Source organism: Portunus trituberculatus, chromosome 41 (genome assembly GCF_017591435.1).
Source record: "Portunus trituberculatus isolate SZX2019 chromosome 41, ASM1759143v1, whole genome shotgun sequence".
Lineage (NCBI taxonomy): Eukaryota > Metazoa > Arthropoda > Malacostraca > Decapoda > Portunidae > Portunus > Portunus trituberculatus.
The window spans coordinates 3,186,194-3,202,779 of NC_059295.1; the positions used below are offsets into that span (position 1 = coordinate 3,186,194).

General features: G+C 40.3%; 1 protein-coding gene across 1 annotated transcript in view; it reads left to right on the plus strand.

Annotated features, from left to right (window-relative positions):
* LOC123516403 (4'-phosphopantetheine phosphatase-like) overlaps positions 1-16,586 on the plus strand; it is a 504,510-nt gene that overhangs the window by 438,698 nt on the left and 49,226 nt on the right. The window contains exons 12-15 of the mRNA XM_045275659.1: positions 1,586-1,740; positions 1,929-2,098; positions 2,238-2,396; positions 2,784-2,886. Coding sequence (XP_045131594.1) covers positions 1,586-1,740; positions 1,929-2,098; positions 2,238-2,396; positions 2,784-2,886 — 587 coding nt within the window. The remainder of the gene's footprint in view (positions 1-1,585; positions 1,741-1,928; positions 2,099-2,237; positions 2,397-2,783; positions 2,887-16,586) is intronic.

Sequence of the window (16,586 nt, forward strand, 5' to 3'; positions counted from 1 at the left end):
TGCCTCAGGAGAAATCATGGGACACCTGTAGAATCAAGATCAAGATCAAGCCTCTCGTGGACAACACGCACCACTCACTCTCATAACAGCATCAGCAGCAGCTCGTCTTTACTCGCTCAACTTACCACCAAAACGCCCTGTAATGTGGCCTAGCATTCCTAAGAAGACCAGGAAGTCTCTTACTCTCGAAATGAAGCTGCATATTATTCACAGACATGAGAGACAAGAAAACTATAGCATTGCTGGCCACCATCTTGACTCCATATACTGTCTCTACTATTTTCAAGTCAGCAGACTATTAAGAAGGCTGGCGAGACCGTATCTTACCTGAACTCGTGACTCTGCAATGGATAAAATGGAAAGCTTTGTGCAAATGTGGTACATAAGTTTTGTATGTGATACAATGATGCGCTCTTTGTTTACATTCCACAGGTTGCTGGTTAGTGTCTTTCCCGTTTCACTCTCCCTTCCTTCATAAATTTAAGATCATCAACATTATAAAGTTACGTACATACATACATTAGTGTACATTTTAATGACTTAGATTAAATTTAACTGCCTAAATGTTTAATTTCATAATTTTTACTTTCATTAAACCTTTCACTGTACTGTGATGCACTCTCGCTTTGTTTACTCTCAATGGAAGTTCAAGTCAGGGGTTAAACTTGCTATAATCGGTTTGCTTAACAAAGTTTCGCTTAACGAAGTGTTTTTTTAGGAACGAAACCCCTTCGTTAAGCAGAGGTTGCCTGTATATATATACGTATATATATATATATATATATATATATATATATATATATATATATATATATATATATATATATATATGGGGCCGCCGTGGTACAGTGGAACCATGCGTGCTTTGGGATCCGAGTGGTCTCCAAGCGCACGGGTTCGAATCCTGTCCACGGTCCGGAGTGTAGGTTGGGCTTCCTCACTCGGGGCAACGGTTTCCTAGCGGGTGGGCTTTGAGATAGGGGGTACCCAAAAAGTATCCCCTTTAGCCCAAAAATTCCCGTGAAAAGCCCACATGGTATAAATAAAAAAAGAAAAAAAAAAAAAACTTAACTTTTTTTTAAAATAGAGGTATCAAGACATTTGCTCCCTAATTTTAGCTAACCTTTACTTGTTTTTTTGAGAACCAGCATTCAAGTGAGCCTTTTTTTTTTATATTTTATTGCCCTTGTCTGACCCTCTCTCCTACATAAATTCTCTCTCTCTCTCTCTCTCTCTCTCTCTCTCTCTCTCTCTCTCTCTCTCTCTCTCTCTCTCTCTCTCTCTCTCTCTCTCTCTCTCTCTCTCTCTCTCTCTCTCTCTCTCTCTCTCTCTCTCTCTCTCTCTCTCTATGAGCTTGGTTTTCTGCCACTCTGCCTCCTTATGTACTGCTTGAGAAGCATCCTTGTACTGATAATGCACTAAGAGTGACTTCCAGGCAGGAATAGAAGAAAGGTTACTTGATAATTTGGCTATTAATCCCTTTAGTTAGGGAAGGGAATTGTGTATTTCTAAAGCACTAATATTTGCTTTTTTTTTATTCTTTTTTTCCTGAATACCATGGATGATATTTTGTTAATTTGTTCAGAGCGTCCATGGCTTCATGATGATCTGGATGACTGGTTGAATAGGCAACAGCAGAGTCCTTACAAATGTGCCATCATCTTCCTGGACAATTCTGGATGTGATGTTGTCCTTGGGATAATGCCTTTTACTCGAGAACTGCTCTTACGGGGTACCAGGGTAAGATTAATCTTCGAGTCAATTATGTCCCTTTGTATTGTTTTTTTTTTCTTCCATTTTTGAGTTATCATTTCCCTTTTAGGCAAAGATGGACTTCCTTTCCTCAATCCTCTGATCACTGTATATGGAATTGTCATTGTTGATAACTAGGATAAAATTCATTATCTTAAAAATCAATGATGTTTCAGGTTGTACTATGTGCCAATAGTAAGCCAGCACTGAATGATGTCACAGCACAGGAGCTCATTATGGTGATGAAACAGGTGGCTCTTGTGTGTCCCATCTTGCATAGGCACTTGGAGGCAGGAACCCTATGTGTGCGAGAGTCTGGTCAAGCTTCGCCATGCTTGGATCTCAGGTATGAGAGTTTAACAAGTAACATAGCTAGATATACAAAAACTGTAAAAAATGTTTTATCTTTACAAGTTAGTTTATCAGACTTTATTGAACTTATAATTTTTTATTCTTTACGGAATAGACTTGATGTCTCATTTCAGTCGGCTTCCCCTTTCACTTGTGGATGAGCTTGTGAAATGGCAGTGCGATCTTGTAGTTGTGGAGGGCATGGGAAGAGCCATTCACACCAACCTACTGACCTCTTTCACCTGTGACTCTCTTAAACTAGCAGTCATCAAAAACAGGTGGCTGGCTCAAAGGCAAGTTCTCTTTTATCCACTGTTTATAGATTTCTGCTGCAAGAATATTCTAGTGAATTATCATTCTTCAGATTTATGATAAATGCGTCTCTTAAATTTATATTATTAAGTTCACCAGTTACCTACTAACTCTGACATTTTCAAAATACATATTGCTGAAAATGCATATATACATTCGTATTATAAGCACTCTCACAACATATTATATTCACTTAACATATATTCTTCCCTTGTATTTATCTACTTACCCTTTTATGTTTTAAATGTGACTTCCACATATATAGTCTATCCTACTTTGTTAGTAATTTGTTCTGTCCATATCTCAGATCAACCAAAAAGCTTTGGAATGGAGTATTAAAATACTATTTTTCATATCTTTTCTTTCAGGCTTGGAGGTGAAATGTTTTCTGTAATGTGCAAGTATGAAGCAGGAAGTGTCAAGACTAGTGCTGTTTCTACACAATCCATTGATAATGTACATGTTCCTTAGGTAATATATATATATATATATATATATATATATATATATATATATATATATATATATATATATATATATATATATATATATATATATATATATATACATACATACATACAGGCAACCCCCGCTTAACGAAGGGGTTTACATTCCTAAAAAAAAATATTTCGTTAAGCGAAACTTCGTTAAACAAACAGAATATAACAAGTTTAACCCCTGACTTAAACTTCCATTGAGAGTAAACAAAGTGAGAGTGCATTATAGTACAGTGAAAGATTTAATGAAAGTAAAAATTATGAAGTTAAACATTTAGGCAGTTATATTTAAGTCATTATAATGTACACTAATGTATGTATGTACGTAACTTTAAAATAATGATGATCTTAAATTTATGAAGGGAGGGAGAGTGAAATGGGAAAGACACTAACCAGCAACCTGTGGAATATAAACAAAGGGCATATCATTGTATCACATACAAAAGTTATGTACCACATTTCCACAAAGCTTTCCATTTTATCCATTGTAGAGTCACGAGTTCAGATGTTTTTTTTTACCTTGCAAAGAAGATACGGTCTCATCAGCCTTCTTAATAGAGTCTGCTGACTTGAAAATAGTAGAGACAGTAAATGGAGGCAAGATGGTGGCGAGCATTGCTATAGTTTTCTCGCCTCTCTCGTGTCTGTGAATAATATCCAGCTTCACTTCGAGAGTAAGAGAATTCCTGGTCTTCTTAGGAATGCTAGGCCACATTGCAGGGCGTTTTGGTGATAAGTTGAGAAAGGAAAGACGAGCTGTTGCTGATGCTGTTAATGTTTTGAACAGGGGAGTGCGTGGTCAGCTTGCGTGATACAGCAGGACTTTTAAACTTGTAAAAATAACCTGGATAAAATTTCGTTAAAGCGAGTTTGGTGTTCGTTAAACAAGCAGATGGTAGTAAAATGAAACCTTCGTTGTAGCGAAATTTCGTTGTATGAACCTTCGTTAAGCAGGGTTGCCTGTATATATATATATATATATATATATATATATATATATATATATATATATATATATATATATATATATATATATATATATATATATATATATATATATATATATATATATATATATATATATATATATATATATATATATATATATATATATATATATATATAGGTACATTCATACATACATACATATATAGGAGATGGTGATAAACCAAGTGGAATGTGGGGAAGGAAAAGCAGAAGTACTGTATGTTAAGATGCATATTAATAAAAAAGAGTTAACAATCATTGTAACATATGTGCCACCAAAAACAAATTCAGGGACCAATCAAGAATATAGAGACATGATAGATGACACAATAAGGAGTCTAATGAGAATCGTTAAAGAAAGGAGAAAAGTGATATTAGTAAGAGATTTCAACTGTAAAGAAGTGGACTGGGAAAATTATGAAAGTGGGAGAAGAAGCCTGGGGAGAAAGATTCCTGAACCTAATGATAGACAATATGATGGACCAGAGTAAAGGAATGCACAAGATTAAGAGGAAACGACGAGCCGATGAGATTGGACCTAGTTTTTACAAGGGGTATACAAATGAATGATGATATAAGATATAAGTGCCCATTGGGAAAGAGTGACCATGTATTATTATAAATGGATATAGAAGAGAGAAAGGAAGATAGAGATGATTCATACAAAGGAGACCGATTATATTACAGAAAGGCTGATATTGAGAATCTCAAGAACTATTTTAAAAACGTAAACTGGGAGGAGATGGAAAACTCAGAGACGATGCAAGAGAAGTATAACTTATTTTTGGAAATATACAAAACAGGAGTCAGGGAATATGTCCTGAAATATAGACCTAAAGAAGAAGGAAAGAAAGATTGGTTTAACGCAAGGTGTGCTAGGGCAAAGGAGAAAAGAGATGGAGTATGGAAAAGGTGGAGAAGAAACAGAAATCCATTAAATAAGGAAAATTTCAAGGCAGCGAGAAATGAATATGTTGAGGTGAGGAAGGAAGAGGAAAAGAACTTTGAAAAGGACATTGTTGAAAAATGTAAGGAGCAACCAAAATTGTTCTACAGATTCATAAAAAAAAAAAAAAAATAGGCAAAAAGAAACAATAGAAAGGTTATAAGGAGAGAATGGGATGGTGGAAGACCCAAAAAGTATGGCAGAACTATTAAATAATAAATTCCAGGAGGTCTTTACTAAGGAATCCAAATTTGAAAGGCCACAGGGTAATAGAGAAACAGTCTATATGAAAGAGATTAAAGTAACCAAGCTTGAAATAAAAGAGTTAATGAAGAAACTGGATGAAGAGAGGCAATGGGACCGGATGAAGTCTCGGCAGAATACTGAAAGAATGTAGGGAAGAACTAGCAAGTCATATATACAACATCATAAAATGCTCAATAGAAAATGGAACAGTACCAGTAGAATGGAAAAGAGCTGAGGTGGTTCCCATATATAAGAGCGGAAGGAAGGAAGAACCTTTAAATTACAGACCGGTATCACTAACTAATGTAATATGCAAGATGTGTGAAAGAATAATAAAGAAACAATGGATCGAGTTCCTTGAAGACAACAAATTAATATCAAATAGCCAATTTGGTTTTAGAAAAAGACGGTCGTGCGTAACTAATTTATTGAGTTTCTATTTTAGAATAGTTGATATAGTACAAGAGAGAGAGGGATGGGTTGACTGTATTTATTTGGATTTAAATAGGCATTTGACAAAGTGCCACATGCAAGATTACTATGGAAGTTAGAGAAGAAGGGTGGCTTAAAAGGAAGCACATTGAGATGGATAGAAAATTATTTAAGGGGGAGAGAAATAAAGATATGAAGTCCAAGTGGAGAGCAGTAGAAAGCGGAGTGCCACAGGGGTCAGTATTGGCACCAATACTTTTCCTCAATTATATTAACAACATGCCAGAAGGAGTGAACAACTACATAAATCTGTTTCCAGATGATACAAAACTGTGCAAAGTTATAGAGCAAAAAGAAGATTGTAAAATACTGCATGGAGTAAAAAGTGGGAAATGGAATTCAATGTGAACAAAAGCCATGTCATGGAAATGGGAAAGAGTGAAAGACAACCTGTGGAAATCTATAAGATGGGAGATGGAGTAGAACTGGAGAAAGTAAAAATGGAAAAGGACTTAGGAGTGACGATGGAAGAAAACAATCAACCGGTAAGCCATATTGATAAAATTTTTAGAGAGACATTTAATTTGTTAAGGAATATTGGATTAGCATTTCACTACGTGGACAAAGAAATTATGAAGAAATTGATAAGTACTATAATAAGACCCAGATTGGAATATGCAGGAGTAGTGTGGATCCCTCATAAAAAGAAACACGTAAGGAAGTTGGAGAAACTACAAAAAATGGCTACGAGAATGGTTCCAGAATTTGAAGGGATGACATATGAGGAGAGACTAAAGGCTATGGATCTACCAACCCTGAAACAAAGAAGAGAGAGAGGAGATCTGATACAAGTTTATAAATTGATCAACGGAATGGACCAAGTGGATAATGAGAAACTAATCCTGAGAGAAGAATATGACATTAGAAGCACAAGATCGCATAGTAAGAAACCGAGGAAGGAAAGATGTCTGAGAGATGTTAAAAAATATAGTTTCCCACAAAGATATGTTGAGACTCGTAACAGTTTGAGTGAGGAAGTGGTGTTAGCAACGAGTGTGCATAGTTTTAAAGAGAAATTGGATAAGTGTAGATATGTAGACCGGGCCACACGAGCATGAAGCCCCGGCCCTGTAAAACTACAACTAGGTAAATACACACACAGAGAGAGAGAGAGAGAGAGAGAGAGAGAGAGAGAGAGAGAGAGAGAGAGAGAGAGAGAGAGTGGGAGGGGGAGAGGTTGAAGTAAAGTTGCAGTAAAATTTAAAAAGTATACGAGACTTACTGTAGGTCAGTTGAAGTATGCTTGTAATTTTACGAAGGTCGTCTCTGCTGACAGGAGAGCGTTCACATGAGATATGCAGGAGCCCAACCAAACACCAGACTTTAAAGACTACGAACACCACATGAAAAAATAAAATTGAGTGAAGAGATTATGGCATAAATCCCCAGAACATAAATCCCTTGAAAACTAGGGCGGGGAGAGGAGGGCATGTGAACGCTCCCCTGTCAGCAGAGACGACCTTCGTAAAATTACAAGCATACTTCAACTGACCTACGGCAAGTCTCGTATACTTTTTAAATTTTACGTCAGCCGTCGTCTCTGCTGACATGGGGCGCTCACACGAGGTTTTAAAGCCATGTGGGTTTCGTAGTAAATCGCAAACTATGTTGCCAAAAATGGAAAATAAGGAGCGCCATTTAAGGGACTTGATAGCAAATTTAATAATTGTGAAGGCCACAGAACATTTGAGATGGGTAAATTTTACAGCCATAACCCCAAAATGAACCCGGCATAAGTACAGCATAGTCATCTATCCAAAACAAAAGAACAACATTACAATTTCATTTAACCAAATGAAAAATTAAGAATATACACATGATGACTCAAGGAGTTCAAACATAAAGAATTCAATGGTACAATTGCATGTAATATCCTCTTTAGCGGTATCTTTATCTACCCAAACTCACCAATAATACGAATTCATTTGATAACTAACAAATTTGAAAATTTGAAAATCCAAAACTTTAACCATAACCAATCTTATTAATCTACATGCAAAACTGCATCCTGAAAAGGATTGGAAATGCCTACAATACCCTTGTCATAAAATCTAGCAAAGGTTGATTCCCGAGACCATCCCGCTTTCGCCATGATAGTACCGATGGGGACAGCTAGAGCCTTGGCCTTTGAAGCCGCTGCCAATCTGATACTTCCTGCAGTAAACACATTAGTATTAATCCCAGCTAAATAAAGAACAGTCTTAACCCATCTGGAAATGGTATCTTTAGACACAGGTTTATAAGGTTTGACAAAACTAATGAGAAGTCTATTTTCTGCATTTGGAAAACATCTAAAAAAGATTATTAGTCCTGGTAATGTACTCTCTCAGAGTCTTACAAACACAAAGTCTTGCATCCTTGTCAAAAGCAACAAAGGTGACAAACTGAGTGTTAAAATTTGGCCTACATTGTTTAATGTTGTCCCCTAATGGAATTGTAATGGAACAGTCTTCAATGTTGATGCCTGGAAGCATGAGTAAGTGTAACGTTTGGATGCGTGCAGCCTGCGTGAGCGCCATCAGCATAACCAGTTTAAGCGTAATTTCTTTTAAACTAAGTGTGTTCAATGGGTATAAGGATCTCAAAAAATTTACAACAGGCTGGACATCCCACGTCTTTGTGTACTGTGGTTTAGGGGGTCGCAGGTTAAAAACACCTTTCAGAAATCTGATGACGAGGGGATGGCTGCCCGCAGATACACCATCTACCATAATACCCAAGGCGGAAAGGGCACCCCTCGAGGTGTTAATGGAGCTATAACCTACACCCCTGTTGAAAGACACCGTTAAAAAGTTTATGATGTCATTCACATTTGGATTAAAGGGATTGATGTCCCCTCTACCACAAAAGTTTGCCCATCGCTTGAGATGTGACTGGTACTGTTTTCCTGTACCTGGCTTCTAAGACGCCATGATGAGGTCCGCACCTTCCTTCTGTATGCCTCGCACTCTGAGGGAGTCCCGGAAAGAAGGCACGCCATCAACCGAGTGTGTGTCAAGATAGGGTGTGTTTCTGCTGAGCAGGGATGCATCAAAATGTTCTTTGATTTCCTGAGCAGTCTGGGGTGATCTATCAGCATATGGAGCAGCCTGCCCATCCAAGGCTGTGATCTCCAGAGTGGGACCACTATCCACCCCTTGACCTGCTCTGCCCCCATCTTCTGCAAACACCTAGAGATCAAGGAAAAAGGAGGAAAAAGATAAGGAAGAGTAAAATTTGTCCAGTTAGAGAGAAAGCATCAAAATACGTTGCCTCAGGGTCAGGTTTCCATGAGCAAAAAATAGGTATCTGTTTGTTAAGCCTAGATGCAAACAGGTCAATAGAGGGGGTACCAAAAGTGGAACAGAGAGAACTAAAAACATTGACATCCAATTTTCACTCATACCAAGAATTGAAAGTGCGAGAAGTCTCATCTGCCTCATAGTTAGCTTTCCTCGGGATGTGTGAACATGTGATCCATACTTCATTATCAACACACCAGTCCCAAATGATTATAGAAAAATCATTGCAGGGCAGAGCTTTGGTACCTCCCATTTCATTCACATAAGTAACAGCTGTAGATTTGTCACAAAAAATTTTAATGTGTTTTCCCTTAACTTCCTGCCGAAATGCCTGCAGAGTAAATAAAATTGCTTTAAGTTCAAGAGCATTGATGTGTAATGAAGTTTCCTCCAAAGACCAACTACCACCTGTAGAAACCTGGTTAAGGCTGCCACCCCAACCACTATTGGAAGCATCTGTGAACAATTCAAGTTCTGCAGCCGGTTTGAAAATAACCCTATCCTGTACTGCTGCATTTTTGCACCACCAGAGTAATTCTTGTTTCATCTCCTCAGAAATAGGCATCATAGCATCAAAATTCTCATGAGAGTGATGTAAAGCATGAATCTTGGCCCTTTCAAAAACTCTATAATGGAGTTTTCCCAGAACGACCGCAGAGGTGGCAGCGACCAAAATACCTATCACCCGTGCAACCTGTCTAATCTGGGCAACCGACTTGTGCATAAGATCCTCACAAGCAAGACGAATTTTAGAAACTCCTCTTTCCGGCAAAGAAATTTTCATAGTGTCAGTGTTGATAATGTTACATTGCCTAAGTATTCAATAGACTTAGTAGGAGTAAGAATGGACTTTTCCTCATTGATACAAAATCCCAGTCTCCTGAAAAGGGAAACAGTGTCCTGCACACAAGCGAGGCAACCTGCTTGTGAGCTGTTGCAGATAAGTGAATCAGCTATGTAACTGGTGATAGTATAACCTTTGTTCCTCAAATGTGAAAAAAAACTGGCTTCATAAGTTTTGTGAAAATTCTAGGGCCTGGTGACACCCCATTAGGCAAACAATTGAATTGGTAAATAACCCCTTGCCATGTGAAACAAAAACATCTTTGCTGTTCTTCCGCTTTCTTGACTGAGTAATAGGCATGTTTTAAATCCACTAACGCCAGGAAGTCACCTGCATGAATGAGCTTGATCGCAAGTTCAAAATCCTCCATTTTAAAGTGGATATATGGAATGTGTAAATTAAGTTTCTCTAAATTCAAAACTATCCTATATCCACCATTCTTTTTCTTCCTTAGAAAAATAGTAGAAATAATTTGTCCATATTGTCACTCAGTGACAGAAATTACCTTAAGAAGAAGTAATTTTTGAATTTCAGTAGAGATAACATCCTATTCTAAAGAATTAAACCTGTATTCAACCTTCTGAAAAAATAAGTGTTTGACATTCTCCACATTAATATCCAAATGGCAGTGTTGAACAAAATCTAATATACAAGGATCAGAAGTAATTTCCTTCCATTCATGGACAAAGTGGTGAAGTCTACCACCCACAAAACAGTCACTTGCCTGATTCAGTGCCGGGGCTTGGAGTAGCCCCGGCCCCTGGCGTTTTTTGGGTCTGGGTAGCGTGGAGCCTGGGACGATCTCTGACCAGACTTGAAGGCCGACCTCTTAAACCCGTAGGGCTGGAACCTAGACGAGAAACCTCTAGTTCTGCCAGGAAGACGCCACGGTAAACCTGCCTCTTGGCTGTGATGGTGGACCGTAACTTTGCCGATTCTTCAATCTGTTTTACACTTTTGGAGATATCATCACCAAACAAAAATCTGGACATGGGAACTTTTTCTGTGCAGAGGTGAGAAAACTTGTGATTCAATTCACACTTCATCACAAACCTCCTATTGAGGTTGTTCCGAACATTGGCATGACCTAACAAGGCCAGTGCACCATTTAACAGGTTTGTTTCCTGCGCTACCACATGGTGCTGCTCATGGCGGGCCACTTTGTCTAATTTTACTAAAGATTTGGTAATTATAGAAGCAGCCCTCAAAATGTCCTTGTTTACCTCCCTCAGCTGAAAATCCACTCTCCTGGCCTCTGGCCTCAGTGCCTCCAACACTTGAGGGTTGCAGTCCACTGCAGAGAGGGCAAGGCAGTTAGCAGGCCTCAAAACACAGTCATCCTCACATAAGGCTTTATAGTCGTCCTCTCGAATGCCCTTATCAAACATAAAATTTATCATATCAGCCACCTTACCGTCCACTTCGGCCGAAAACACGTCCGTTGGCCCAAACACTTGAACGCCCTGAAGAATGGGACTCACAGTAGTGGAGGGCTCACCAAGGGAATCATCATCACTGCTGTCTGCAGGGAACCCCGAGAAGGAAGGAGGGGATGGCGAGCAAGCCTGCCCATGAGAAGGCCCAGCACCCTCATTAATCCTGGTGGTGCGGGCAGTGGAGGAGGCCCCCGCATTCACAGGATTAGGTGAAACCGGGGGAAGGCTCCCACGGTCCCTCTTGAGACGGTCAATTTCAGACCTCATCTCAGCCAAGGCGTCTAAAACAGCATTCCACTGCCCGGGTGGGGGGGCCGAAGGTAGAGTTGAAGCGGGCGGGGTGCAGGGGGCAGAGGCAAACACGTGGGAACCATGAACCGAACGTGACTGGCGCTTCCTCGCCCGATCCCCGGCATGACGACTCCTGGAAGAGTCACTGCCCCTGCCACTGTGGTCCAAATCATGGGCACTGGGCACCCAATTGGCCAGGGAGGGTCCAACAGGGGCACCAGCCCCATCATCACTGGAGCCGGGAGACTCCATCACACAACCTGGTCGTCAAAGGGAGATCAACACAAAGCCGTAAGCTTGTATATAGCCCCCCCCCCCACCAACAAAAAGCCATCTTGTAAGGCACTAACTGCCCTTAAACAGGTAACGGATAGTAGGCACTGTACCTGCGTAACAAGTAACGTGGCCTGCTGTAAGAAAAAGCACCAAATGGACCAGCGGGTCCACAGCACGTCCGTCCGGTGTGGTCAAGCATGCGCAACTGGTGTTTGGTTGGGCTCCCGCATATCTCATGTGAGCGCCCCATGTCAGCGAAGATGACGGCTGATGTAAAATTACTGAAGTACATGAGACTTACCGTAAATCAGTTGAAATGTGCTTCGAGTTTTATGAAGCAAATCACTTCTGCTGAAGGGGAGCATTCACATGAGATACGCTGCATGTCACCACACCGACAGACTTTGAAGAATACGAGCACCCACATGATAAACAAGACTAATGATTCTTAATAAAGAAACCCCCAGTTGGCTTCGTGGAAGGGGAGGAGTGGAGGCCATGTGAATGCTCCCCTTCAGCAGAAGTGATTTGCTTCATAAAACTCGAAGCACATTTCAACTGACCTACGGTAAATCTCATGTACTTCAGTAATTTCATATGAGCAAGTCACTATTCTGCTGAAGCTTCGCATTCGCATGAGGTTTTAAAGACATGTGGGTGACGTATCTCAATACTTCTTAGGCATATGTGTATCTGAAACCTGTTCAAATTCTATTGAAAACATACCGCTCAATAAAATTACCTTTATAAATAATATGCCCAAGTTAGTCCAGCACTGCATCTTGGAATGGGTCCCCCTCCTGTACAATATTCTTGTTGTAGTGTTTGGTAAAGGTCGATTCCCTTGACCATCCAGCTTTAGACAAGATGTGGCATATTGGCACAGACATGGCCCTGGCCTGAGAGGCTGCAGCTGTGTGGACACTGCTCGCCGTGTATATGGCAGAGTCAACACCAGAAATGGTAAACACATGCTTAATCCATCTTGCAATTGTATCTCTTGATACAGATTTATGTGGCTTGATGAAGCTTATGAAGAGTCTTCCATCCTGCTCCCCAGTCTCCTCTTGGAGGAGTTCCGTTTTTTTCTAGATATGTGCGCAAAGTCCTACACACACATAAAATCTTGTCCTTTGTATAAGACAAAAATCTTACAAACTGAACATTAAATCCAGGATAACATTGTTTAATGTTGTCCCCTAACCAAACAGAAATAGCATCTTCCTTTATGCTAATATTCTTTAGCACTAGCAAATGTAGGGTCTAAACTCTGGCAGCTTGTGTAAGTGCCATCAGCATGACTAGTTTTAGTGTAAGGTCCTTCAGTGAAAGAGTCTGTTTCAATTTTGACAAAACAGGCTTGACATCCCAAGTGTCCTGAAACCTAGGCAGTGAAGGCCTCAGGTTAAAAATTCCCCTCATTAACCTGTTGACCAGGGGGTGGTTGCCTGCCCTGCAGCCGTCTACAACTATCCCCAGTGAGGACAGGACCCCAATCGCCGTATTGACACAATTGTAAGCCACACCCCTGTGGAAAGTTTCAGTTAAAAAATTTACATCAGTTACAGTGGGAGTAGTGGGATCGATATCCCATCTATGACAAAATTGTGCCCACCTGTTGACATGCGATCGATATTGTTTTTTAGTGCCTGGTTTCCATGACACCAAGATAAGGTCCGTACCTTTCTCAGATATGCCTCATTCTCGCAAGCTTTCCCAGAAAGTAGACAAACCATCAACCTGGAATGGGACATGACAGGATGTTCTTCCGTCGACAGGGGCCACACCAGCACTTTCTTCCTCCTCATGATCCTCGGGTCTTCTACGAGCAGTCTGAGAAGTCTACCCATCCAAGGCTGGGATGTCTACAATGGAACAATCATCCAACCTCTGGCCCTCTCTGCTCTGAACTTCTGCAGGCATCTAGCAATCAGGGAGAAAGGGGGGAAAATATAAACAAGTCCCAATGTTGCCCAATTAAAACTGAATGCATCACAATAATTTGTTTCTTGGTCTGGCCTCCAGGAGCAGAACCAAGGCACTTGCCTGTTCAACCTTGAGGCAAATAAATCAATGCTGGGTGTGCCAAAAATATGGCATAAATCTCTGAAAATTTTCTCATTCAACTTCCATTCATGTCTGTCATTGAAGTTCCTAGATGCTGTATCAGCCAAAATATTATCACTCCCAGGAATATAAGAACACGTTACCCATGCATCATAATCCAAGCACCAGTTCCAAATATCAGTGCAGACATTGTTACAAGCCACAGACTTAGTGCCTCCCATCTCATTAATGTAATTTACTGCTGTAGTATTGTCACAAAAAACCTTAATGTGCTTTCCTCAAACCTCATTTGCAAAAGATTCTAATGCAAGAAGCACAGCTTTGAGTTCCCGGGCATTAATGTGAAACCTCCTTTTCTCTGCCGACCATCGTCCATTAACTGACTGAAGCATCTGTGTATAAAACAATGTCAGAAGCTGGGTGAATTATTCGCCTATGTCAGGTGTCAACATGTTCAATCCACCACATCAAGTTAGTTTTCATTTCATCTGTGATCAACATCTTTTTGTCAAAGTCCCCACAACTCCTTCGCAATGCTGTTATCTTTGTCAATTCAAGGTGACGATAGTGTAACTTCCTAAGTTCTACAGCTGGGATGGCAGTAACTAGAAGCCCAATCACCCTGGCCACTTCTCTGATCTTGTCACAAGTCTTAGCTAGTAATTGTCTATATCCAAGGAGAATTTGCTATTTCCTATGTACCGGTAAGATAACAATCATTTTCTCAGAATCAATGACATTACCTAGATATTCAATACATTTAGTGGGCACTAGCACAGATTTCTCAACATTAATACAAAAGCCCATTTTCCTGAGTAAGTCAACAGTAGAATAAATGCAATCATAGCACCCTGCAAAGAAGCAGTACACATGAGCGTGTCATCAATAAAGCTTGTGATGGTAAAACCTTTTTCTCTTAAAGTTGTAAAAATAGGTTTCATGAGCTTAGTAAAAAGTCTAGAACCTTCTGAAATTCCATTGGGAAGACAGGTGAACTGATAAACTTTGCCATGCCATTGAAAACAAAGGTATTTCTGTTGTTCCTCCGAAATCTTAACAGAGTAATAGGCATGTTTTAGATCCACAGACGCCAAATAGTCACCTTTATTTACAAGTCTGATAGCTTGCTCAAAATTTTCCATCTTGAAATGTGTATAGGGAATGTGTTTGTTTAATTTCTCTAAATTAAGTACCATTCTGTAACCTCCATCCTTTTTCTTCCTCAAAAACACAGGGGAAATGATCTGATCTGCCCTTCTCTGTATTTTCCTAACAACATTAAGTTCCAATAACTTAGAAATTTCCTGTGAAAAAATAATTTGTTCCATCAAGCTAAAGTTATATTCCATATCCTCAAAACAAATAACCAATTTCATTGACATTAATGTTCAAGTGACAATGTTCAACTATCTCCAAAATATGTGGATCACTAGTGATTTTTCTCCACTCATGCACAAACTTGTGAAGGGAACCTGTAGCTAGGCGGATATATGACTAAATTGTTCATTTTGGGTTAAAAGCATGACATTTGGCAGAAAGTTAGGCTAGGCCTATATGATGATTTTCAGATATGGGGCCATCATGAACTCTGCCCAGGAGGCGAATGGCAGCCATTTTCCAATATGGCCGCCAGTAAAATGTACATAACCTAATTCAGGGTAATTTTGTCAGCATAACGTGTTTAAAAGTGGATTAAATGCTTTCAGATTAATAAGATATTTATTATGACGTTCTGAGGGTAACTACATATTTGACCTATGATGACCTATGATGACCTTGGTTGACCTTAAAATGACAATTTTTGCGAAAATAGGGGAAATACCCCTTTTTTACCCAAAACATCATATTTTTCGGATTTTTGTCCTCGGTAAGTTTTATTACCATAGTATCGCTCGGTCGAGTCAATCTCCGACCGTCATCAGGCGGTTGCTGACCCTGAGAAAGGCCTAATAATATGTTGAATATGGACAACCTACTTCAAAAATACGTAAACAAAGCTGAACCGTTACGCGAACTTGAGCCCTATATGTAGGTAATACATAGTGGTACACAATACACTCGTACAATACACTCAATACACAAAGAGTGGGGTACAAAATGTCATTACTACACAAACTATACACTGACGGTCCAGTACCGTACACACCGAGCCTCAGCCGATAGCCCCAGTGAGTGTCACTGTTAGTTTTCACAGTCACCTCCACACTGGCAGAGAGCAGTACACCTCAAGGCCGCCTTGTTGCACTTGCAGTGACCTCTGCAACCTTTTCTGCAGCCACAGCACAGCAGCTCTCGAGAGGAGATGCTGGCCTCAGGAAGGGTAGTCCACAGTGGCTTCCAGTCTGGTGGCTCTGTCCAACCCCAGTCTCCTGGAGATGGAAGGGCAGGAGCGGCAGTAAAGGCTTGCCCCCAGATGTGGCCAGCCTGGTAGACTGCCCTCTTGGCATGCTGCACCAGTGCAGCTCTCGTTGGCGGCAGCGATTCCATTGGCATGCCCGCTTGGTGAAGAGATGCTGGCGCACTTCGTCAATGCTGTCCAGGTCACTGGTGCGGTCATACAGGAAGACTGTGAAGTGCTCCAGCATGGTCATAGCTTCATCATCTATCTCTCCAGGAGCATCGCACAGGAGACCAAACGTGGCTGTTACATCATCAAAGGCATTCCAGGTCTGCCATGCTAGCTTCTTCCCTCTTCTGGTGAAGGATGAGACGACATCACACCCTGTGTAAGCATGGAACATAGGTAGAGCAGTGGCTCTTTCAGGACCAATGCGAGATGCTATTTCGTCGGCAGGTATGTATTTGAAG